At 44.4% G+C, this 24,949-nt stretch overlaps 4 protein-coding genes across 4 annotated transcripts; 1 reads left to right on the forward strand and 3 right to left on the reverse strand.

Annotated features, from left to right (window-relative positions):
- Window positions 1–1,725: 1,725 nt before the first annotated feature.
- Window positions 1,726–2,635, reverse strand: LOC4324321 (uncharacterized). The gene is made up of 2 exons (XM_015761128.3): window positions 2,035–2,635; window positions 1,726–1,945 (listed from the first exon to the last, which is right to left on the reverse strand). The coding sequence occupies exons 1-2, from the start codon at window positions 2,500–2,502 to the stop codon at window positions 1,898–1,900; spliced, it is 516 nt and encodes a 171-aa protein (XP_015616614.1). The 5' UTR covers window positions 2,503–2,635; the 3' UTR covers window positions 1,726–1,897.
- Window positions 2,636–10,417: 7,782 nt separating this feature from the next.
- Window positions 10,418–15,328, forward strand: LOC4324322 (protein NRT1/ PTR FAMILY 2.13). The gene is made up of 4 exons (XM_015761091.3): window positions 10,418–10,711; window positions 12,197–12,414; window positions 12,715–13,295; window positions 14,098–15,328. The coding sequence occupies exons 1-4, from the start codon at window positions 10,606–10,608 to the stop codon at window positions 14,993–14,995; spliced, it is 1,803 nt and encodes a 600-aa protein (XP_015616577.1). The 5' UTR covers window positions 10,418–10,605; the 3' UTR covers window positions 14,996–15,328.
- LOC4324323 (glycine-rich RNA-binding protein 4, mitochondrial) lies at window positions 12,113–19,677 on the reverse strand. Its single transcript, XM_015761083.3, has 5 exons — window positions 19,425–19,677; window positions 19,232–19,300; window positions 15,880–15,986; window positions 15,695–15,778; window positions 12,113–12,463 (listed from the first exon to the last, which is right to left on the reverse strand). The coding sequence occupies exons 1-5, from the start codon at window positions 19,609–19,611 to the stop codon at window positions 12,455–12,457; spliced, it is 456 nt and encodes a 151-aa protein (XP_015616569.1). The 5' UTR covers window positions 19,612–19,677; the 3' UTR covers window positions 12,113–12,454.
- A 2,554-nt stretch (window positions 19,678–22,231) lies between these two features.
- Window positions 22,232–24,279, reverse strand: LOC4324324 (rho GDP-dissociation inhibitor 1). The gene is made up of 5 exons (XM_015769547.3): window positions 23,630–24,279; window positions 23,473–23,539; window positions 23,137–23,355; window positions 22,662–22,786; window positions 22,232–22,573 (listed from the first exon to the last, which is right to left on the reverse strand). The coding sequence occupies exons 1-5, from the start codon at window positions 23,789–23,791 to the stop codon at window positions 22,493–22,495; spliced, it is 654 nt and encodes a 217-aa protein (XP_015625033.1). The 5' UTR covers window positions 23,792–24,279; the 3' UTR covers window positions 22,232–22,492.
- Window positions 24,280–24,949: the final 670 nt, after the last annotated feature.

A 24,949-nucleotide genomic window follows, 5' to 3' on the forward strand; every position in this document is an offset into this window, starting at 1 on the left:
GCTCCTACCATGGTCAATCGATCGATCACTTGCCCCGCGCCGGCATCCCACTCCCACCCAGGCGCGGGTGGTCGTCACCTACTCCACCAACCCGGCAGCTGCAGGAAGGCGCTGCAGTTGATACGCTTGTCTCTTTCCCATCATTAGCTTTCCCCCATAGCACATGCCGCTGCTCCTCCAATCCACCCATTTCTCCCTCTCCCGTAATGCAAAATACGCAATCGCTCGCCTGATCCTCTCCCCCTCTCTGTCGCTCGCTGTTCCTGTGTAACTTCACCAGTTCACTCCCAAGCGCTATGCGAAACATGCTGTCTTGCCCCTTGCCCCCGACTAGTTCGTTCGTTACCAACTGTGGCATTGGTGTCACAAAGAACACTATGCAACGCAGGCAGGATTGTGACGTGCCACATGTAGTTTAGCGGTTGCATTGACTTAAGTAGCATATTCATGATAGCAAATTTTAGATTGGGTTAGGCTAAATTTATAATTTAAAAATATTGCATATATCCGGTCGGATGTAGAGGCCGATAAAAAATACCCTTCTCTAAGAAAAGATCGTGATGTGCCCTATGGGATCCACGTGTCAGTGACGAGTCATCCTGGGCGTTGCCGAGCTGTTCGTAATGCCGATTGGTGGTTCCACCACGTCAGCCAGCCGCTGTCAGCTTGCGGTGTGTGTGGATGTGCAGCAGCGAATTATTGCCCAGGCCGGGACTTCGATCGATCGATCGATCGCAACATGCAATGCGTACGCTACGCCGTACCAGATCCAACTTATCAATTCGGAGCTCGGGAAGAATGCTGCGCCCATGTGGCACATAGCGGTGCACGGTTTCGCCGCTTTGATTGATACCCCAAAGTTACCAAACGGGGTTTACACCTCGAGAAGAATTCCGTGTGCGCGAGAAGAAAACCGTGTACGCGAGCAGAGAGCATTTACATGGCGCTCACCGTGCGTGCAGTATGCCAGTATTCACATTTCACAGACAAGAACGGGTCACACACCACCCAGCAGTCAAACACATGCCTCGCTGGCGCCGTGGCGCGGTGAATGGTCCAATCTTATCCAATCGCCGCCCCCCCGCCCCCGCGCGCACAAAGCGAGCTCACTTTTGGCGAGACATGTCAGAGAAGAGCCAATGGCGAGAGGGAGGGAGAGAGGTACTGCAAGCTAGGGAAGGCATATGGTCAATTTGGTCATGGATGGGCACAGATCACAATGCTCGCCCATTCTCTCGCGAGACTGGCGCTAGCTGATCGAGAAGGCGAATGCCGCCGAATCTGACGCATCAGGAGGAGACTAGTAGCAGTACCGCAGGATGCGCGATCCCATTGGATGCCAACATGGACGGCTTCGCCTCAGATACGCGCCACCGGAGCATCTAGCAGCAGCAACAGGACACTGAAAGCCACCGGAGGAGACGCATCATCAGCAGCGCCGAGAGAGACAGACAGCGACGCTTGCTGTGCTACCCAAAACCGCATCATCCAACGGAACGGAACACGCGTGTTTTGCCGATCGCCACGCTGGATTGGATCCGGGAACGATCCAAGTTCATCGCCCACGGCAAGAAACAGATTCAACACGTTGTAATCCCCGAACCATCATAACCACGAAAAATTATCGCCGTGGCGGCGACCGGAGGCCGGCAGCCTCCTCTACCGGCCACCGTCGGCCGGCTTTGATCGCACTGGACAACAAGAACGGCAAGAAGAACAGAGTGATGAGGAATGAAAGGTTACTAACTAGTAGTAGAAAACGAAAGGAATGTTCATTCTATCTATCTGCACAGATGCCGGCCCGCCGGCGACGGACCGGCCGACCACTCCCATGCCTCAAAACTGCGCATTCTTTTGGTTTCCGCCTCGCCGATTTCAACCATCGAGTCCGTCCCCTTCATTGCGACGCCGCGCCGCCGCCGGCGACCGATCCGTCCTCACACACCTGCCCCGCGTGAGCGCCCAATTCAGAGATGAACTAGGTGGGTGGAGATTTCACTTCGTGATTGGTTCGAGGAAGAAGGATTAGATTACCTGCGTGAGGAGGAGGAGGGGGTCGGGGGTGCAGGGCGGCGGGGCCTCGAAGACGGCGAGGGGGAAGTGCTTGAACACGACGCCGACGTCGAAGTAGATGACGCCGGAGGAAGGGACGTCGACGCGGATGCCGCGGACGGGGAACCAGAGGAAGAGGTCCTGCGCGGAGACGCCCGACAGCGACGCGATCCGGCCGTAGCTGATGACCCCGGCCACCGTCGCGTTGTACCGCAGCCCGACCTCGAACTGCGCCGTGCACGACTCCCCGAGCGCCGCCTCGAACCTCCCGCTCCCTTCGTCGTGCCTGAAATCCGCGATCCCCGCCGGCAGGAGCCCCCGCGGCAGCCCGTGCGCCCGCAGCACCTCGTGCGCCGCCTCCGCCGCCGTCGCCGCCGCCACCCCGCCCCACCCCGCCGCCGCCACCACCATCAACAACATCACCACCCACCACGACGACGACGACGCCATTATCAACGAGGAGATAACTGCCGACGCGAGGAGGAGAAGATATGGAGATGAAGATGGAATGGAATTGGAGGGGGAGGGGATGGACAGAAGCGGCAATAATTGAGGGGGAGAAAGAAAAGAAAAGAAATGGAATGGAATGGAATGGCCGGGGTGGTGGAGTGGATGGGGACTTGGGGTGGTGGGACCGACCTGCCCGTGACCGAGAAAGCGGGGTTTAATTTTAGTTAATTAGTTCCGCGTAAAGCGCTCCTCTATTCTACGGTGTGTTTAGTTATGCTGCAATGATGCCCAACCCTTAGCTGGGTGTGCGTTTTCCGTTTTGGCTTTGGTCGCGGGTGTAACGTGATTTGTTGTTTTGTTCCTTTACCTTAGTGTGCGATTTTGGTTGTGTTCTAAAGGTTGTTCATTAACCCTAATTTTAGTTTAAGGGTTGGTTTGGTTTGTGGCCTAAATAGGCCTTACCAAATTTTGGCACTACTAATTTTGGTAAGGCAAAGTTGTGTTTGGATTGAAGCCAAAATAGCCTAAGTTCACTATTAAAATGGCCTATTTTGTTAGGCATGCTAAAATTTGGCTTCAAACCAAATAGACACTAAACACTATTGAAATTACCAAATATTGGTAAGCCTAATTTAGACTTCAAACCAAGCTAGCCCTACATCTTAAAGTTGTTCCGATTCTTTTTTAAAAAAAAACGCAGTTCATACAAAGTTTGAGCTCCGTCGGCAAAAACCAAAATTTAAATTTTTCAAAAATAATTTTGAAGTTGATTTTAAGATATTTTGAACGTTTTTTTTTCAGCATTGGTTTTAAATCACTAAGAACACATATATAAAAATTTACCTGTAAAATAATTTTTATTTCTTAATAAGCCCTTACGGTGTGTTTGGATAATGGGAAATGGAGGGTGGGATTGGGATTAGGAAATGAATGAAGGGTTAGGATTAAATGGAAAAGGGAGAATGAATGGTTAGAATCTAAAGATGGTGGGAAATCATTTCCGTTTCCCATTTGCCAAACACTTTCTTACTGTTTATTAGAGAATGTGGGCAATCAGTGGTACCTTAGTAACATTTGTACTGACATTGGAACAGCGTGTTGTGTATGGTAGGAGCATATGACCGGGCCATAAGGGAGCCGTTTGAACGTAAAAGCATGGAACAAATGGATGAAACTTAAGTAAGACTTGCGTAAAAATAAAAAAAAAAACTTAAGTAAGACGACGATGAGGATGAGAATGTCGGGCGCCCTCAAAATGCTAATGCCAATGTGGCGGAGCTTGAGCCAGTTTGGCTTTGCACGAATTATATGTAATTTGACCTTTCTAAAAAAATGTAATTTGTTGCCTGTTTCCTTCTTTCTTAATGACACAAATTGAGTTTTTTTAACACACCCTAATTTTACTTGTAGACTAGAGACTATTGTGAATTTGTAATTATGTTCGTAGTTTGGACGATGGTTCGTTACTCTCTAGTAGAAATGATTTGATCCATTAGTTATTAGAGATAAAGATAAACTAGTAATTTACTGATAGATTGATTAGGGGTAACTTTATTATTTATCATTTTTTGACTAATCGATATGTGGCCATCCACGTTGGCATCACTCATATTCAATCGAAATATGCCAAAAAAGAAAAAAAAAAGAGATTTAGCCACTACTAAATTTCAATTATATTTCTCCGTACTTTTTTTTATATATAATAATGTCCCTCCATATTTCTACCACCGTTATTTGAGGTGGGGTGATGAAAATGTACATTTCACTGAGAGAATGAACGAAAGGAATGTAACACGAGGAAGACAATGGTGAGGATGAGAACCATTGCATGGTAGGCTATCCTACGATCACACCTACTACTTGCAAACTTAAGTACAACTAGAGGGCAAGATGGTGGAGTGGACGGGAACGAGATGATGGTGCTAATTTGCCCGTGACCGGTGACCCCCAAAACAGTTTAATTTAGGCGGTAATTTCACGCATAGCGTTCTTTCCTTCCCACATGGTAGAATGTGTTTTAGTTTTGTTGAAACTTGAGAGTGATGCAAAACCTGAGCGGTTTTACCGGTTCGGTTTTGGTCACATGTATGCCTACTATTTGGGCTTGTTTTCCTAGTACTCCAAGTATATATTTTTAGTTGTAAACTGAAGGAAGACGACGACATTGACGGCGAGAATGCCAGTCCGACCGTGGAGCAGCAGTGTCTTCTGCTGTCATGTGGGGCCCTTGTTGCAGCCACAGTGTAGAGAAAGCCTTGTTTCTTTCTCCTCTGAAGTCTGAACTTAACGTGGGCTGCCTTTCCTCACTGACGCAACCATCGTGGCACGAACACGCTGTACATACATACGCGGTGAAACGCCCCTAATGCTTTGCAGAATTGCAAAAGCACAAACGAACAAGAAACAAAAATGTCCTGTGTTCTCTTCTCTTGGTCCAATGCCCCATAGAGTGAATGCATTAGCTGTGCATCTGGGTTTTTGGATGCTTCCGGTTGGTACAAGGCATGTGCGCCCTCGTATATCATTCTGACATCTCGGTGTACCGCGATGACCGGGAGATAAATTTTGCATCCAGCTCAAGCTAGCCAACGAGGTACAGTATTAATTAGGAGACGAAACAAAAGCACCGAAACAGTATACTCCTTGTTTCCCGGTTCAGAAAACTACTGAACAAAGTTAATGCTTTGGTCTTTTACCAATTACCAGTGTTCCCATTTCCGATTGAGCGACGAATCCCGATCTTGACGGTATGACAGTTTTTTTTTCAAATTTCAGTTAAATCTATCGTCTCAATTTTGAATTCTTAAAAACCATTTGAAATTTTACTTATAATCCGCTTCCGTCCTCCGTGAAAACAAAAAAAAAACTACAGTTCTCAACCAGTTTTTATTGAAAACTTAAACCCTGGTCTATATTAATGATAGAATATCATGTAGTAAATTATGTTTTGAGATTCATGCAAAGCCCTCAAAACTCTAACCTTTTCTTTTTTTCCTTTTTCCTCCCCATCACCACATGAAGTGCTCAACACTTCCGCTTCTTGTTGCCACCAACGCCCTGGCCTTGTCAGCTGATCGAAATACGCTAATGGCACCAGAGAGGCTCCCTCGACCAGCCGCCTCCCCTCCCTACTACCCTTCCCCCTCTATTTCTCCTCAAGGTGGCGGCGGCGAGGTGCCCCCGCCCCACCGTCTCCCCCATCTCCAGCGACTCACTATTGTCGGATCCACCACCATCTCCTAACTGTACACTTGCTTTGCCTCCACCACCAACACCAGTCCACCGTCTTCCTCCATCCCCGTGACTCCGATGTCGCCGTGCCGTCCACTAGTTCCACCATGCATCGTCGGGCCACCGCTTGTCGGCAAGACGCCGGTCGTCATGGCTGGTGAAGAAGGGGTAATTGGAGCTTGAGGAGAAAGAGGTGAGGTCGCCGGAGCAGGAACCGCAAAGCAAATCTAATGGTAGAAATTTACAATATTTTAGCCTCAATTTTCTACCAACAGTAGTTTAGCATTTCCGTGTAAAAAAAAATGGTTGACATGTCCGTATAGCTGGCTAGCTATTACTTTCTCCATTTCACAATGTAAGTCATTCTAACATTTCTCATATTCATATTGAATATCTAGATTCATTAATATCAATATGAATGTGGAAAATGCTAGAATAACTTACATTGCGAAACGGAGGGAGTAGCTAGCAGCTGTAGTTAGCAATCTCGTGAACTAGTGTTGGCCCTGCGAGGTGTGAGTTCAGGCTGCACCTGATGGGCACAACCTGTCGGGGAAGCTAGCGAGCCATCATTGGGAGCAGCATGATAGCAGTGGGGATCAACCCATTGATCCGAGCAAAAACACGCACACAGGGCAGGCAGAGCAGGCACCACACGCGCATACGGGATTCACACGCCTCCAGTACGCATAGTGCGAACATATTCTCCTTTCTGCTCGCCATGAAGAGGAAAATCTCTGCAGAAATGCAGCCTCTCGACCGTGGCGAGCTGAGGCTGAGCTGAGATGAGCTTTCGGTCGCCATCGACGCATCATGGGTGGCATCGTTGTCGTGCATTTGGATGCTGCCGAAAGAATCAGAGAAAACCTCGAGAAGAAAGAAAGGGAGAGATGCAGATACTCTGTCTGTGCTGTCCAGGTTTGCCTTCCCTTTTCTTCCTTTCATCAGTCACCAACCTGCATGCATGGATGATGATTTGGAGAGAAAAGGGGAAATGGATGAATGATTTGATTGCACAAGAGCGAGCTAAAGCTCTCATCATGTACCACAACCTGGATGCACCTGTAACAAGCTCGTAGCCGTCACCTACATCGGGAAATATTCAGCCTGTTTTTTTTTTGGCTTAATTATCTGCTGTTCCAGCCTGTATGATTTTCAGAACTACTCGGCTGTTTCAGCGTATGAGCAGCTATGATTGGCTGGCTGAGACAGTACCACTGATCACTCATCATTCGTGCTTGCTTAGATCTTAATGGCGAGTGATTAGCACCGAGTTAGTTAAGGGTTTGGTGAAAGCTACTACTAGTGCTGCCGGATTAAGATTTAACGGCGATGGCAAGGACGGGGACGTACCGGGCCGGGTGTGTGCGCGGGCAATGATCGTGTCGCGCCGAGGCGGAGCCCAGATGGCGCGAATGATTCGGGCGGCGAAAAACAAACCACTGCACATGACCTACTACAGTACCACTCCGTCCTAAAAAAAAATACTGCTAGCTACGAATCTGAACACACATATATATCAAGTTCGTATGTAGGATGGGTCTTTTTCTAGACAGAGAGAGTATACTTCATCCGTTAAAAAAAACAAACCTAAAACTAGATACTATCATATATTCTAGTGCAACAAATTATAGACATACTTCTACTAGTATATATCACGTTCAGTTTTAGATTTTTTTTAAAAAACATATGTAGAGTAGTCGAATGCAAGATTGCAATGCAGGGATCAGGTCACCAGGACAACGGATGGGCCATGCACCCATCGCCGTCGCCGGCCGCGCGGCGCGGTGGCGCGCTCCGCTCCACGCTCTCTTCTTCCCTGATGCCCGACAAGACCCGTTCTTTGCTAATGGTGGTATAGAATACTTCTGTGATGCGCTTACAAAAGTAGATTTCGCCAAAGTTAACCTTGTACATCAGTATTATTAGATATAACTTTTCTAACTATTTGTTATTTTCTCTTTTTGAATTTATTTATGTATTTATTTATGGGACTAGCTATATTTATGATATCATATTAAAAAAAGTTAAAATCTTGTTACAATGTAAATAGCATACATTTACACTTCAAAACTTATACTAAGTAAGTTATTTATATTGTAAATAACATACATTTACAATGTAAATAACTTATGGATGTTAACATATATATAAATACGAACAATATTAGAAAGTCTTATAATATGAAATGAGGGAAGTACAACATTTATACTGTAAGTTATATAAGAGAATAATGATAAAAGTAAATAATTACCAACTTGGAAGATAAGATTGAGAGAGAAACACTAGCAATCACATATTTAAAAAATGATTGAGTCAAGTCAGAAATGTGGCACTATATTTACACCAAATTCGTTAATTTATTGGCTAATAAGCTTACTAACTAAACCGAATTAACATGCCATAATTACGGTCACTTGGAGCCTGGAGGCCAAGTCATCAAACGGCACCGGCTGGACCCACGTTTGGTTACGTCTCACCAACCGGTTCCCGATTCTGTGCAACAGAGACCGAAAGGAAAGGGAAAGGATTGGGATATTTGGGATTAGGACAAACAGATGGTACACTTTGTCACTCTATGATTATTATCGGTCACGTACGTACTAGTAAGTGCAGGCCCCTCCACCTGAGCCGGAGTTGATAGCATTAGTTTAGATTGTTAGCTAGCGGCTACAGAAAGAAGGATTAGTTGGTCTAATAAAAGGTTTAGTTTTATGGGGATCTTAGAAAGGCTTTAACTTTTGGACGTGTTTTAGTTAATCATGAGCTTGATTGGGTGCCGGCTGCTGGATGCATGGGCACGTTAAGTACGAACACGCGGCATGATGGATGCGTTGTCTTAGCTTTCGGGACGTCCCGGCCGGAAATGCCTCTTATGATTATTAAAGAATTAGGTCATGGGGTTAATAATACATGGAAATACAGGGTCTAATGGGCGACCTTTGATCGAGGCCCAGTACTGGTTATGGGCCCAATAAACTGTGCAAAGGCTTCATGGGCTACAAAGGAGATCATCCACAAAATTTGTGGGTCCAAGATAGTCACGGCCCATTATTTGCAACATACTCCCTCCGTCCCAATATATAAGAGCATCCCCAGCAGCTCATCTAAATTTCATCCTCCATACTCCCATTTGGATAGCCATCCAAAAAAATTCTCACTCTATATAACTTTTCACTTCAACAGATCATCCATATTACATCCTAAATATACCAACATCCTATATTTTATTAATATTTTTCAACTACCACACATTTTTACTCATATCCCTCTCACCTTTCACCACTTAAAAAAAATCTCGGGAAGTGGGTAGTTGAGGATGGAGTGAGGAGAGAGAACCTCCATATTTAGCATAGGAAGGGCTAGGTTTGGAGAATCTCCAAAAATGGAGTATGTGATGGTGACTTTGCTGGAGCACTATTTTTCTCCTCCATACTCCAAATATCGGATGGATGACTAGATAAAGGAGCTGCTGGGGATGCTCTAAGAACCTAGAACCGGATAAAACATTTTATAGTACTATGAATCTGGACATCATAGGCTACCTGTCCAGATTCGTAGTACTAGGAAATATCCCATCCGATTTTAGGTTCTTATATATTGGGACGGAGGAAGTACTCATCAGCTTCCATGTTTAATTTCCACGATAATTTTTTTCACTAAAAACCAAACTTTCTTCATTCATTCACGGGAGAATGTGGACTGGACTGTCAGTACCGCGCGCACACAATCAACATGACCAAAAAGCATCAGATGCCGCTAGGGATGGCAATCGGGTGCGACGGGTACGGGTAGTGCCTATCCATACCCGTGCCCATGAGATTATTTTTTTCCGTGGGTATATCTATTACTACATGACGGGTAAGAATGGTTGCCCATGCCCATCGCCCACGGGCGCCTTGTGCCCGCAGGCGTGCCCGTTTACCCGCCACTACAAAAGTAGTGGAATAAAAAGTCTACAAGCTTCTAAGTTCGATATCGAATTTAAAACATCAAATATTCTCTGTCTCGGTGTGGTGTCTCTCCTCTGACGGCGATAGAGTAAGAGGGAGAGATAATAAGGGAAATAAAAGGAAAACCGTAGAAAACAAAGAACGTGGCTTATGTATTCTAGTGGATTTTGCTTCTAGCCTACATGTAAGTTAGATTTCGTGGGTAAACGGGCAAAGCGGGCATGGGTAGTGATTACCCATACCCATGCCCATTTACCCATCAGGCATAGCTTTTAACCCAATAAAATATCTATGGGTATAAAATGGAGAACAAATTTAATCCTAATAGGGTTTTTAACCACGGGTAAATAGAAAAACGGGCACAATTGCCATCCCTAGATGCCGCCATGGACTGTCTCCATCCAAACCTACGTGTATCTTCAGGATGAGACACGCCGACGCGTCATGCCGCCTCAAAGGCCGCGGAAACCCAACCGCCCGTCCGCCAGCCCAGCCGCTGTGACGTGCTCACTGTTTCGGCGGACGGACGCATATGTGTCCGTTTCGCAATAAACACACGGGAGCAATCGCATCACGCCGACCCAAAAAAAACCGTCCCGTCCGCTCCGCGGCGCTTGACAACGCGTGGTGCACCCAATAGCTCTAGCGTGACAAGACTCCTACGCCGTCACGCACCCACGCACGCACGCACGCACGCATATATGTGCAGTGTAGCGTGATGTACCACTTCTACCAACTGGTGGTAGTAGCATTGCCTACTTTCACATACGCGCGGCGCCGCTGGTGCTGGCTGGCTGGCGCGCGCACCGGCGGGCGGAGAGCGAGGTTTTTCGCCGGTGTTTTGGTTGGCCTCCGCCGTTCCGCGCGGTGGTGGTGGTGGTGGTTGCTGTGGTAGCGAGGGTACGCTTTGGAGACGGAGATGGAGATCGGCGCCGTTGAGAACGGGGGTGTCGTCGGTGGTGAAGTTGTGGCAGGCAAGAGGGGGAAGACGCCGCAAGGTTGGAAGTGCATGCCATTCATCATAGGTGAGGCTCCCGTTCCAGTGATTTCTTTCTACGTTTTGCGATCCGTATAGTATGTTAACGGCCCTTTGAATCGTAGGATTAAGAAAACATAAGAATAGGAAAAACGCAGGATTTTAAAAAGGTATATAAGTGTAAAACAGAGGATTACAAAACGTAAGAAAAACACATGAATTACCGTTTGATTGAACCGCAGGAATTGGATGAGAGAGATAAACTCAAAGAAAAATTACCAAGAGGTTAAAGCTCATGCTAAATTTTCTCTAAAATCTCTATAAGATTGTGCATTCCATAGGAATTTCAAAGAATTGGATAGGATTTAATCTTTTGTTTCAAATGGCTTCATAGAAAATTTTCCTATAGAATTGAAATCCTCTAAAATTTCTATGTTTTTCTTCCAAATCAAAGGGGCCCTAAAGGAGCGAAGGCAGGCCTAGAGTAGTTAGGGCTTGAGCCTTAGACTTGTCTTCAGAATTATGGTTAAATTATCTTAAACCACCATGTAACTTTAAGAAAAAAAAAGCAACTCACTAGTTTAAGTTCACTCTTTAATGATTTCTAGCTCCGTCGCTGACGTTACTAGACCTAATACCTCTGCCGTCACTGATGTTACTTAGGCTGCGTTCGTTTCCAGGGACCTAATACCAACTCCCCCTCTCATATTTCGTGTACACGCTTTTCAAACAGTGCGTTTTTACAAAAGTTTCTATACAAAAGTTACTTAAAAATCATATTGATCTATTATTTTGAAAAAAAATAACTAGTACTTAATTAATCACGCACTAATGGACCACTCCGTTTTACGTGTGAAGGGAATGAGTTCCTTAGCCAAGAAACGAACGCAGCCTTAGACCTCTCAAATGCTGCACGGCTACACCGTAGGCTTGAAAATAACAAGATAGACGCAACGCTCAAATACACGTATGTATACACACGCACACCTACCTACACATATTGAATGGCAAGGTTTATTTTGGCTACAATTTAAACATGCCCGAAGTCCCCTTTTTATAGATAGTTTCATGTGAAAGATCAATTCATTTCCTTTGATAATATAGAAAATAAATTGCATCCTGAGAAGGGCCATATATATAGATCATAGATGTATATGTCCATGGTATTCGTATTCGATTAGCACGTACGGAAGACTCTTTTAATCACTCGTATTCGTGAATCATCTCATTAATACTTCTACATGACTACCGTAAATCATATACTAATATCCATTCAATATAAGAGTATTTTCAGACTCTGAGCCTAGACCAAGTATATGTTGATTTGGTCTGGCTTGGCTTGGCTTCTTTGTCTAAATTTAGACATGACAACATGGGTGCTCTAACCCGGTGATCCCTGCACAGGATACACCCTGCCTCAAATCAAAGCAAAAAGGGATTCACGAATGAATTATGTTGTACTTCAAGCGGATCAAATCAAAATGCTCATTATAATGTACTGAATGGATGCCCTTTTCTGATTGTATCTATGTAGCAACTGAGACATTTGAAAAGGTTGCGACAATTGGAGTGGTAGCAAATTTGACGGTCTATCTTGTGAAGCGCTTCAACATTGGGCAAATTGAGGCAGCTAATATTACCAACATATTCTTCGGTACGCTTAACTTTGCGCCATTGCTAGGCGCCTTCATCTCCGACGTCTACTTGGGAAGGTTCAAAACACTAGCCTATGGATGCTTCGCCAGCCTCCTGGTATGTCCATATGATGACCAAACCATCTCTCTTAGTAGTTTCATTTCACCTGCTTGGCAGCAGAAAGAAATGCAAGGTCACTTGTCATTGTCAAATAAGGCTTCACCCAACGAATAAAAAGATCAGCAATAGCTTAATGCTTTTTTTTCATTAGAAACGAAGAATGTACAATAAGCCCCAACTGATGCAAGAAACTGATATATAGTGCACATCCAACATTTTTGTTGATTTAAGCTCTTCCCAGGAGTGTAGTTCATCAACATGAACTCATTTTAATTTATTTATTTGCTAAAATAACAGGGGATGCTGGGAATGACTTTGTATGCATCACTTCCAGCTCTCAAGCCACCGATCTGCCATGAAAAAACCCGACTAGGCGGAGGCTGCAACAGTCCATCAACACTCCAGCTAAGTGTGCTATACCTTTCTCTAGGCTTTCTAATTATCGGTGGAGGAGCGATCCGGCCTTGTAGCTTGCCCTTTGGAGTAGACCAGTTTGATAAGACCGACGAAGAAGGTCGAAAGGGACTAAACAGCTATTATAATTGGTACTATGGAACAAGTACTGCTGCCCTTGTGTTATCTATGATTGTCATCATCTACATCCAGAACAATGTCAGCTGGCCAATAGGATTTGGCATACCCACATTACTCATGTTTCTCGCCATTATCATGTTATTTCTGGGTACCAACCTGTACGTCCATGTACAACCAGAGGGAAGCATATTTGCTGGAATTGCCCAGGTTTTAGTGGCTTCATTTAAAAAGAGAAATCTCAAGCTTCCTTGTCCTCATGATATAAACCAACAAGGATTGATGCTCTACAACCCTCCTTCCAAGGGCAACCGCGTATTCAGATTGCCACTTACTTCCCAGTTCAGGTAAACATCTGTTACCACTAAAGATGAACAGAATTGGAACTAATGTAGCTAGAGATGTAATCAACTTAGAGTGGAGGAAAAACTAAAACAATGACTAGTCATAGTGAAAGTATTAGAACATCCAACAAACTGAGAAGTGATAAATGCATTGTCATATGTATATGTGCACACACTTTTACGCGTATAGTGTGCTTCAGGAGTTTTTGCAAGAACATTACAATGAATCGGATATGGGTTGGTTTTCTTGAAATTTATATCTGCATCAATCCCGAGGCACATTTGAAATTATGATGTTGCATGTATATATGTACATGTGGAAAAAAACGAAATTTGAAAAACATAAGTTCTTGACATTGTTCTATTTTATTGCCAAAACATTGTAAGTTTTCAAAGCAAAGCAACACCAAATAATTAATCAGGTTGTTGAATTTAGTGATTTTTATTCATTACCTCTTACCAAGTTGTAAGACTCAGATACCTTTTATACAGTTGAATATTAAACTCATATAGATCATGCATATCATAACTTGCACGAGTATTTTGTATGCTTATCAACACGAGCACACATAAATATTTACTGATAGATGCTATATTGCTATCTATGTGCTGGGCAAGAAAATGCAGAAATTCATATTTGTTGGTAAATATACACCCTTTTTCCTCTAGTAAATGCATAGAATGCACCACATGCTTAAATGGAGTTAAGAAGAAACATGCTGGTCATATCAAACAAAATACTGACCCTTTCAAAGAATTATATGCTAGATGCCATCATAGTTTGATGCATGTTACTCATCCTCAGGTTTCTGAACAAGGGTGCAATTGTAATGGGTGATGATATAAATGTTGATGGTTCTGCAAGAAACTCTTGGGAGCTTTGCAACGTCCAACAAATAGAGGAGGTCAAATGCTTAATAAGAATTGTGCCGGTTTGTATTTCTGGAGTCTTATGCTTTGTCGCATTGGCTCAGCAATTCACCTATATAATCTTGCAAACATTTACAATGGACTGTCACTTTGGGACGCACTTTGAAATCCCAGCAGGCTCTGTTGTATCCATATCCCTTATTGCCCTAACTCTATTCATCCCCATTTATGACCGGATTTTAGTACCAATAGCTAGAGGATTCACTGGAGTGGAAAGTGGTATTACACTTCTACAGAGACAGGGTATAGGATTGGCCATTTCTCCCATTTCAATGGTGGTAGCAGGACTTGTCGAACGTAAGAGGAGGAACTCAGCCTTGTCGAATGGAGGAATATCGCCTATGTCAGTCTTGTGGCTTGCACCCCAACTTGTTTTAATGGGTATTGCTGAGGCCTTCAATGCAGTTGGACAAATAGAATTCTACAATAAGCAGTTTCCAGAGAACATGCAAACCCTAGCAGGATCTCTGTTCTTCTGTACTATAGCTGGAGCAAACTACCTGAGTACTGCTCTGGCAAACATCATGAGAAAGGTCACGACCAGAGATGGTCACTCAAGCTGGTTAACAGACAACATTAATCTTGGCAAACTCGACTATTACTTCTATTTTATTGCCCTTATGGGAGTCCTGAACCTTATTTATTTTCTTATATGCTCACACTTCTACCAATATAAGGTAATGTCACTCCATTCTGAAGAATCCATCAAAATACCTACCAAGGAAGAAGAAGCCACAGAGATCGACATTGACACAGATGCACCTAGCAAATGAATAGTGCAACTGCGAGTCTAATTGATCTGGCACAAGGAATATACTTTTGGACATGGTGACATATTCAAATTCCAATTTCGAATTCACTTTAGAAGAGGCTCTAATGTTTGTAACATCAAACAGACCTCTGTGTCATCTTATGGATGTGACAAAAACAAGTGTACCATAGCAAGGGGGTGACATGTTATCTAGCAAACATGAATAAAGAGTTTAAATGGCCTGTCCTGTTGTATTCGAAGTAATGGAGTGTGAGTGATAGCTTATGAAACTTAAACAAGTCCATAATGGTTATGCGACAAGTAAGCACAGGTCATACACCATCTTTTTCTATTAGAGCCTTTAATGTGCAATATTTGAAATTCTTATAGATGCTTTTACGAACATGATTTGCAGTAACTAGCCATTTATCAGGTAATAAGAAAAAAGTGAGCTCTATTAATAGTTGTGTCATCTTTGAACTATTGCTGTCGGTAATCTCACATTCTCACACAGTGTGGGTGATCCTTCGTATACTTAATGTCTAATATAAGTAACTTTTTTTTATTAAAAAAAGTCATGCCAGGTGGAGAGATCTTATTTGATTGCTTAAAATGTTATATGATAAAAATCACAGAAATGTTTATATAGAATAAAGAATTTATGGTACCAAAAAAATCTTCATTCCAGAAATGTAATGAACATGTCAATCGTTAAACTCACCGTGGAAAGTCGTGGAACAACAACTGGAGCACCACGGACCTTGTCAAGAGCAAAACTTATCCGCAATGGTCGTCCTAGCATTACCTGTAGAATAAAAAGAAAGACCATGTTTATTTTCCTGTTTATTTTTCACTGAAACAGTTAATATTACAATCTGTTAGACATTTCTCTTCATCAAACAGTACCTTTCCATCCATAGCATCCTTGGCGCACTTAGCTTCATACTCGTTTGAGAAGTGCACAAACCCAAAACCTCTTGACCTTCCAGAGTTTTTGTCATACATTATTCTCACTGCATCATCAAATAGTCTTCATATAATTCTGTTCACTAATACCAGCGTAATGAATATGTAAGGAAGGGATTAAGCATTGCAATTTGTGGGGTAAATAGAATAAACAATAGCAAAACACATGTTGCCACACACATCTTATACCAGGCAAACACCAATATGCCTCCACCAGATAATTCCATGGCATATGCATATTGAGATGTCATCTTTCAGAATAAAACTATATGATAGGTGATAAATAATCACGCCACATATGAACCTGCTTCAAACAGAAGCAATAGCCATTGACACTGGGGCATACGCATGAAAAGACATGAATGGCAGCATCTATACAAATATGTGGGATAATTTAGACTTACAGAGCAGACAAATGTTCATTGATTGAAGAGAAGTGTTAGTACTTGGTAGATATATATGTCATGAAACAAATATAGCTTTCCTCTATGATTATCTATCGAGTGTCAACATTTGTGAACTATATCTGTTGGTGGGAGCATGAAACGTTAACACCTTTAAGGCAGAAAAGTGGGACAACGCTACTAGATCCTTGAACAAACATCCAAGATAAATTTTAAAGTGGCTGATTAATAGGGACTGCCAGGCTGCCAAATGAAATGGAAGTGCAAAGCAACACTTGCACATATGTAGAGGTGCACACCCAGCAGCCCCAATATACTGCTCATTTTTTTTTAAAAAAAAAAACTGCCACAGCTGGTATTTACAGGCTCTATCACCAATTCTTTTTACTATCAATAGTATGTTGTTGTCCTAGCATGTAGGAAAGTCAACATGCACAATCCAGATGAGGGCATAAGGTCAGATGGAGGATCACCGTAAAAACTCCAAGGCAACTTTTAAAAAGGAAAAAAAAAGACAAATGAAAAAAAGGAAGTAATGAAAAATGAGTATGCACTAAACAAGCTGCCTTAGACCTTAGTGTGTCAGTACCATTAGAATCCATATTCACGTGTTAGAGATTCCTGGAGCAATAGTGAGTTGAGATGTGATATCGTTGGTCATGTTCCATAGACCAAGGCATATTTTTCTTTTAAAGAAAAAGGTCCAAGGCAATCATCTATTTCATCAACTTGCATTTGAAAATCATGCTTGATGCTTTACTTTTTCCACAGGAGACTTGGCAACCTGAAAGTGAATACTCAACTTATGCCTGAGATAGATTCCAATAGCTTGAGACAGACAGACAGTGAATACTAATTGTTTGATGTATCTTCTCTCTTCCCTAGGTAAGAGTTGTTCTACTATCTTCTGCTGTACGGCACTATCTCAATGGAACTAAGCCCTAAAGTTTTCCTTGTAATTCGCTTTGCATAACAGGATCTGACAGATTCAGCAGCTCTATATTTGCCAGATGATGCATAAGCATTAGAAAGTAACACAACATGCCCATAATCAAATGATTCCGTGGTGAGCACCTTCTTTGCAGCAACTTTAGTAAATTTCATGTCACCATGCAAATGCCCTCCTCCCATCAAAGCCTTCCAAGCATTTGCTCCTAATTTATTGTGAGTCAAGCTAGCCACTCCTGCTGCTTCCTCCAAGCGGCCAGCTCTTGCCAACATATCAACTATGCATCCGACATGCTCTGGGCATGGAATTATTCCCTTGTCATTAACCATTCTTCTAAAGACGAGCATCCCATCATCCACCAGTCCAGAGTGGCTACATGCTAGCAATGTGTTCAAATAAGTCACACTGTCTTGATCCTCGCTAGATTTCTCCATTTCATTGAAAAGTGATACTGCTTTCTCTCCTTGGCCATTTACACCATAGGATAAAATCATAGTATTCCATGAGACAGCATTCCGAGAAATCATCTCATCAAACACTTTATGCGCTAAAGTCGCATATCCACACTTACCATAAACTGCAATGAGGGTATTAAGAACAGGTTTGTACAGACACAAACCCGATTTGTAACAATATGCATGAAGTTGAATACATAGTTCAAACTTAGCAACCTCATAGCAAGCAAGCAATAAGGTGACCAGTGTCACAGAATCAATCATAAAGGAACCTTCATGCCTCATCTTCGCAAAGAGATACATCCCTTCTAGGGCATATCCATTTTCTATATACGCTGACACCATTGCCGTCCATGAAACCAAGCTTTTCTCCATTGTACCATCAAACAACAGTCTTGCAGAACTTAAATCCTCACATTTAGAATACATTGTGATTAACGAGTTAACTGCAGGAAGCTCACCACTGAACCCACAGATTACAATCTCGTTATGAACCAACTTTCCTATCCTTCCATCACCCAGATGTGCACAAGCTTGCGCCACTGTAACCAATGCTACCCTATCAGGCACTATGCCACTCAACCTCATCTGAACAAACATATGTATAACTTCAATAGCCTGGGCTTCCTCAAGAAGGAAACCCATCATCATCGTCCAAGAAACAACATCATTAACAGCGATCTTTTTGAAAATCTCTCTTCCAATCGCAAGACTACCAAAGCTCAAGTACATACCCAAGATTGAGTTTGTCACTGAGACATCTGAATCAAGCCCAATCTTGACTGAATAAGCATGTGCACTCTCACACAATCCAAGGTCACCACAACCAGCAGAAGCCTGAGCAATGCTAATCATAGTCACAACATTATGAACTGGTCCAAATGAAAACAGCAACCTCTTGAAAACCAGCAATGCTTCCTCAAACAGATCGTTGTGCACTAGACCAGAAATCAATGCATTCCAAGTAACTATACCAGGATCCCTCATTTCACCAAACAATGCCCAGGCCTTCGTAGGACGTCCACATTTCGCATAGGAATCAAGCAATGCGGTCCGAACAAAAGGATTGGATTCCAACAGGCTCTTCATAGCCCACCCATGGATGCACTCAGCAAGCACCAAGTTGCCCATCCCAGCAGCTGCTATTAAAGCACCAACCAATGTGAACGAGTTGGGGCTCACCCCCACCCTCATCATACCAACAAACAGCCTGACAGCCTCGCCAAACAACCCGCTCTTCGCATGCCGGTAGATTGCAGCCGAGCATGCGACCAAATCCCTAACAGGCATTTCATCGAACATTTGGCGAGGTCGCGCGCGAGCGGAACACCCACTTCCTCCTCCGAGCCGTTTCATCGAACACCTACCGCGCACACCATCTGAACCCTCCCCCAGTCCCCCACCGACAACCACTCAATAGGTTATTCTCTAGACCCTGAAACGAAACTGTTTCAAGTGACAAAAGGTCGCGATTCGGGGATTACCTTCGGTGACGGTGCCGAAGGAGGAGAAGGCGTCCGTCAGCGACCGCTCGTCCGCGGACCACGACAACCCTACGCCCGCGCGCGCAATCGCGCGAGAGAGAAAGCGTAGCAAAGCAACAAGGTGAGAACCATGGAACAGAGTGGGGATTGGATTGCGGGGAAGGAAACGGAGGCGGGAGAGCAGAGGCTTTACCGGCGACGAAGAGCTTCGAGTTGGAGGGCGGCGTCGGTGGCGGTGGAGGATGCGGAGGAGGAGGGGGCGACTCGTCGGGTGGTGGATCGGCGGTGGCGGCGGCGGAGAGAGCGCGGCCGAGGTGGCGGTGGTGGTGGTGGCTGAGAGGAGCGAAGCGGAGGCGGGAGAGCAGCGCACGAGCCGCCATGGCGGCGGCGGAGACTGCAGCTGCGACGGCTGGGTTAATCGCGAGCACGGCGGCGCCGCGATACTCAAAGTGAACCACGTCAGGGTCGGGAGAGGAAAGAGGCCTCAAGGCTGCGTGGGCTATAGCCTGAGCCCCGAGGACTCAAGTTTCGAAGCCCACCAAGAATCCTAGCAGACCTTGGCTGCTATCCGGAAAAAGTATACTTTGACTCCCTCAACTATGACACGAGTATGATTCATGACCTCCAACCATAAAACCAGGTATATCGACTCCTTCAACTATCAAATCCAATGCAAACTATATCCTTGAGTGGTTTTGGAAGCGGTTTTGGCTGACGTGGCGCCTATATGGCGGTGTTGACCCGGTTTTCGTCTCATGTGTCGCTTATGTGGCATTAGAGTAAAAAATATATGTGGGACCGACATATCATTCATACAAAAAAAAAGTGGGACACATGTCCTCTTCCTCCTTCCCTTCTTCCTCTCCTCTCTTCTCTCTCCTTCCTCTTCCTCCCCCCTCTTCCTCCTCTTCCTCTTCCTGCGGCGGCGAGCAAGGGGGTACCCGTTCTGCAACGAGACGCTGGCAGCGGTGGGCGGGAGCAGGAGTGGCAGTGGCGGGCGGGAGGGCGAGCGAGGACTAGAGCGGCGACGGGCGGCGACGACCGTCGGCGGTGGACATGAGGGTGCCGGAGTGATGGCGGTGGAGGCCGTTGTTGCCTCCCTCACCGCGGGTGACCCCGCCGACCTCCGTCCCTTGCTCGCCACCGCCACACCAACATTCCCCTCCCTCCGCATCTCTTACGCGCCCAACTTGCCACTTTTCCTCTCTATTTTTCTTGGCTCCGGCCTTGCCGTCCCTTCTTGCTCGTCCTCAAGCCGTCATTCGGCGATTCCACCGGCAGCAGAGACGACTCAGCGTTGACGACGTCGACCCCCGCCGTGGCCACTTCATCGTCTACGGAGGTGACAATGGGGAGCGTCATCCCAGTGTAGGGTGACGTAACGATAAGGAGAGCGAGAAGGGGGAAGATGGGAATGAGAGATATGATGACATGTGGGGTACATATGTCACTGTGTCCCATAATATTTATTTGTGAATGACATATAGGTCCCACATATTTTTTTGCTTTTAGTTTTTTATTCTAATACAACATAAGCGACACGTCGACACACGTGGGACAAAGACCGGGTCAACACCGCCACGTAGGCACCACTTGAACCAAAACCGCTTCCAAAACCACCAAAAGATATAGTTTGTATCGGTTTTGATAGTTAGAGTCCATATACCCAGTTTTGTGGTTGAAGGTCATGAATCATACTCGGGCCATACTTGAGGGAGTCAAAGTATACTTTTTCCCTGCTATCCTCATTATGCCTATCCGGCCCGTAGATCATAGCCCAAAAGAAGCCCAACAGGGCAGCAGCAAGCAGACACAGACTCACCCTATAAAGACACACACATATCCTACTCTAGATGTACATTCGGAAGATTGGACCAAATTGGAGTGGCATATAATATAGTTATATGCTATAGCGCATGATTCGGATATGATATTTCTAAAACTGTGAATGATGCAATTTTTAGGTGGATTGTTTGACAAAGTTCTATTTGGACAATATGATTTGATATTCTAATCTATTTATTTTATATTATAAGTCGTTTTGATTTTTTTAGTTAAAAGTAAATTTATAGAAAAATATAGTAGTATTTCCAACACAAAATAAGCATATTACTCCCTCCCCCGCATTCAATTAGACACGGTCAAATTTAGCACGGTTTCCAAAATTAATTTTTAACTCTAAATTTATCATATATTACAATGTTTGTAGCAACAAAATCATAATCATATAAAATATATTCAATGTTAAATTCAATAAAATTAATTGTTTTAGATATTGCTAAATTTTTCTATGATACTGATCTAACTTAAAAAATAGTTTGACCAAGAAAAATTCAAAACAACTTATAATATAAAATAAAACTGAGGGAGTACAAATTAGTACGGAAAACAATCACGGACACAGGGACGCTTGACGGCTTGAGTAAAGCAATCTTGCTAATTAATTCATCGTATGCGGAAATACACTGGCTGATATCCAAGGCAACGAAAGAACAAGGATCACATACTGCAACAAAAGAACTGGAGTAGTAGAAGGCTAGAAGCTAGCCCTACCAGGTGACACGCAACTTTCAGTTTATACTGTACGTACGGTGCTTTGCCACCGGCAGTACAGTAGCCTCCAGGTAGCAGAGATGCGTTGCTTCTCTGTAACGAGCATTAGCTGTTATGTCACTCTTCCTAAGCTTGCTTTCATCCATCTCAAGAAAACGGCGTTCCTGCACCTAATGCACTAATTACCCTATACTCAGTAGCAGACCAGAGTGAGAGGCCGAGAGCAATGCCAGGTGCAAAAACCATCTTAAATCACACGCAAAAATCTTGACTTGACAGGCAGAATCATTCATCATTTCGTCAAAGGAAAACTCAGCTACCACCACTGCACTGTAACCACCGAGACATTCAGAATTAAGCAACGAATTCGATCTGAAAGTGCATGTCTAGGACAATTAATCATTAGCTCAAAGGAATTGATCAGCTGGTGTGTTTCAGGCAAACAAGTAAACAACAGAATTCAGTAGTACATAAATATATATCAGCGCGTCTCCATGTATAGAGAATCGATTATATAGGTTTGAATAAACATTATGCGACCGAAGAACAGGAAGAAAAAGAGAAAAAAGAAAGTGTGACAAGCTCAAAACAAATTAAAAGGCGTTTAACGATGACGACACATTGAATCATTTCTAGAAGCAACAGCGCATCTGACTTGGCTTAGCTAGCAGCTAACATGTTTCTGAAGCCCTTTTTTAGTTCCACACATCATTGGATGGTTGGCCACTCCTTCCTAATCTCAAAGTAGTAACTCATCTCCAAGTAGCATTTGCCATCATCATCAACAAACTGATTTAACAGAAAAAATTACAGCCATGGTTAGTAAGGTAATTACCTCGATTAACACATCAGAGCTGAACTTGATGAGTTTGAATACCTTTAGTTTAGCAGAATAGGAACCTCTTGCGAACATGCCAGCTGGGGTGGTCTCCTCTTCACCCTCATATGTGTAGGGCTCTAGCTGGGGACTGAATGTCCCCAGCATCACCTTCTGGTTCTCAACTGCAAGTCAGAATGCACATATATGACACATCATATGACATTATTGGAGTTCATTGTTCCATAGATAAAAGAATACCTTAAATGCATAATTAAATTTCTCTTAATTAACATATTTCTTTACTGAAGAATGTAGGAAAATCCTCGAATAAAATGACCTAATGATCTAAGATCAGTATCTAAAATGGCATGTCGTCGTTATATTTATGAAGAGATTGCAGCACATACATGAAGATCATATGGGAAATTTAATGGAACGATCAATTTGTGCCGTTGTTTCTAGAAATTCAAGCGCCATTTTATCTGATCTACAAAATAAAATACGCAGGTTCAAGTCGTGCGTTGTGTGTCACCTCTTACTCCAGTCTTCCAGACAGTGTTGGTGTACTTGAGGCCTGACACGATGTTGTTGGAGACGATGAAGCTGAAGCGGAAGCTGTAAGTGCTCCCGTCCTTGAGCGCGAAGGCGTAGCCCTTCTCGTCGGGGACGAACGGGATCGGCAGTACAAGGTCCGGCCTATCCGGCGACAGGATGGTCAGGTTCAGCACCTTCACCTCCGGCTCAGCAGTCTCTGCATATCCATGCGCACGCCCAAAATGTCGTTACAGATCGCACATCAAGAATGTGTCAACGAATTCAGGCGAGAAGCATATATAATGATGAATTGGAAACAAGCGTAGATAGATACCTCCAAGCTGTTCAGTATCAACCTGCCCGAGGAGTTGCTCCTTCCACCTCCTCAGGCTCTCATCATCCTGCATTCGCAGAAAAGTTAAAACTATATTCAGACTCAATTAGCATCAGATCAACAACAATGGAGGAATGCAGTGGATTATATTACGTACCTTGTCGAGCTCGAGCTGCTCCTTGAGGGGGACCTGGGGGCCGAGCACGACGGCGCGCTTGTTGCCCTCCTCGTCCTCCTCCTCCTCCTCGACGTCGTTCACGTCGGGGTTCCTGCCCGACGCGGTCTGCTCATGCTCCTTCTCCTTGTCCTTACTGTCCATGGGCGCGCGCGCGCGGCCGGCCGGTTGGTGGTGGCTCGCGGACGGACGACGGCGGACGGAGCTAGCGAGGTAGCAGCCTACAGATTAACCGATCGATCGCGCGCTGCGGTGGGTGGCGCTCCGTATGTATGGGTGAGGGGGAGGGAGCGGCTGGGCGCGAGGGGTGGAGGGCCGCGGGATCGATCGAGCGCGCGGTGGTGGTGGTAAGTACGTGGTGTGCGTCGCGGGGGGCGAGGAAAGGGTCGTGGCGTGCAGGAGAAACGCGCGGCCGCGGCGGGACGGGAGAGGGTGCCAAGTGTGCGCGCGGCCGGCGCCTCCGCGGCGCGCGCGCGCGGGATGTCCGCTCGATCGATCGCTCGCTCTCTCGTCGATCTTAGCAGCTTGCTCGATCGTTGGCTCCTGGCTGCTATTGTGGTTGGCGGGCCTTTTGCGTTCGAGTTCTTCCTCCCTCTCTCTCTCTCTCTCTCTCTCTCTCTCTCTCTCTCTCTCTCTCTCTCTCTCTCTCTCTCTCTCGTATTTTCCCATGTTACATGCTCTCTCTTGCGCTCCATATCCTCGCTCCTCTTCATGCAACGAACGACTTCATTAACGAACTTTAAATGATATTTTATCTTAAATTATACTTATCTAATATGTAATCCGAATACAGCGCCCTATTTGTTACAATTAAATCTCTACTAGTACAAAATATCATGTAATTATATTCTAATAAAAAATGTTTAGATGGTTAAAATATTGTGTTTTATACCGGACAGTGAAATATTTCAACAGATATTTTATTGTGACGTTGCAATTACTAAAACGATTTTGCTATACATCTTACAAGTGATTTTTTCACTAGAGAGAAATCACCCGACAAAATGGATAGACAGTTTCCTTTGATCATGTGACGTTTGATTATTTTTTTTTCGCCACTAGTCAGACGCCCGATACCTAGCTGCGTCCAATGTTTTAGAAAGGTTTTCTTCATGGAAACTGTAGTCATCAGATTTATTGTAGGAAAGCAATTGATTTTTTGGAAGGCATATTATCTCCAGGGATTCAAATCGATTTTACATTAGGGGGAGGTGTTAACAGACTGGACTCTGGAGTTTGGACGGTATTAAGGCCTACTCAGGCTCTCGGTCCATATTACAACTGGGCCCACCAAGTTCGTGT

The sequence above is a fragment of the Oryza sativa genome, chromosome 1, assembly GCF_034140825.1.
Source record: "Oryza sativa Japonica Group chromosome 1, ASM3414082v1".
In the NCBI taxonomy this organism is placed as follows: domain Eukaryota; kingdom Viridiplantae; phylum Streptophyta; class Magnoliopsida; order Poales; family Poaceae; genus Oryza; species Oryza sativa.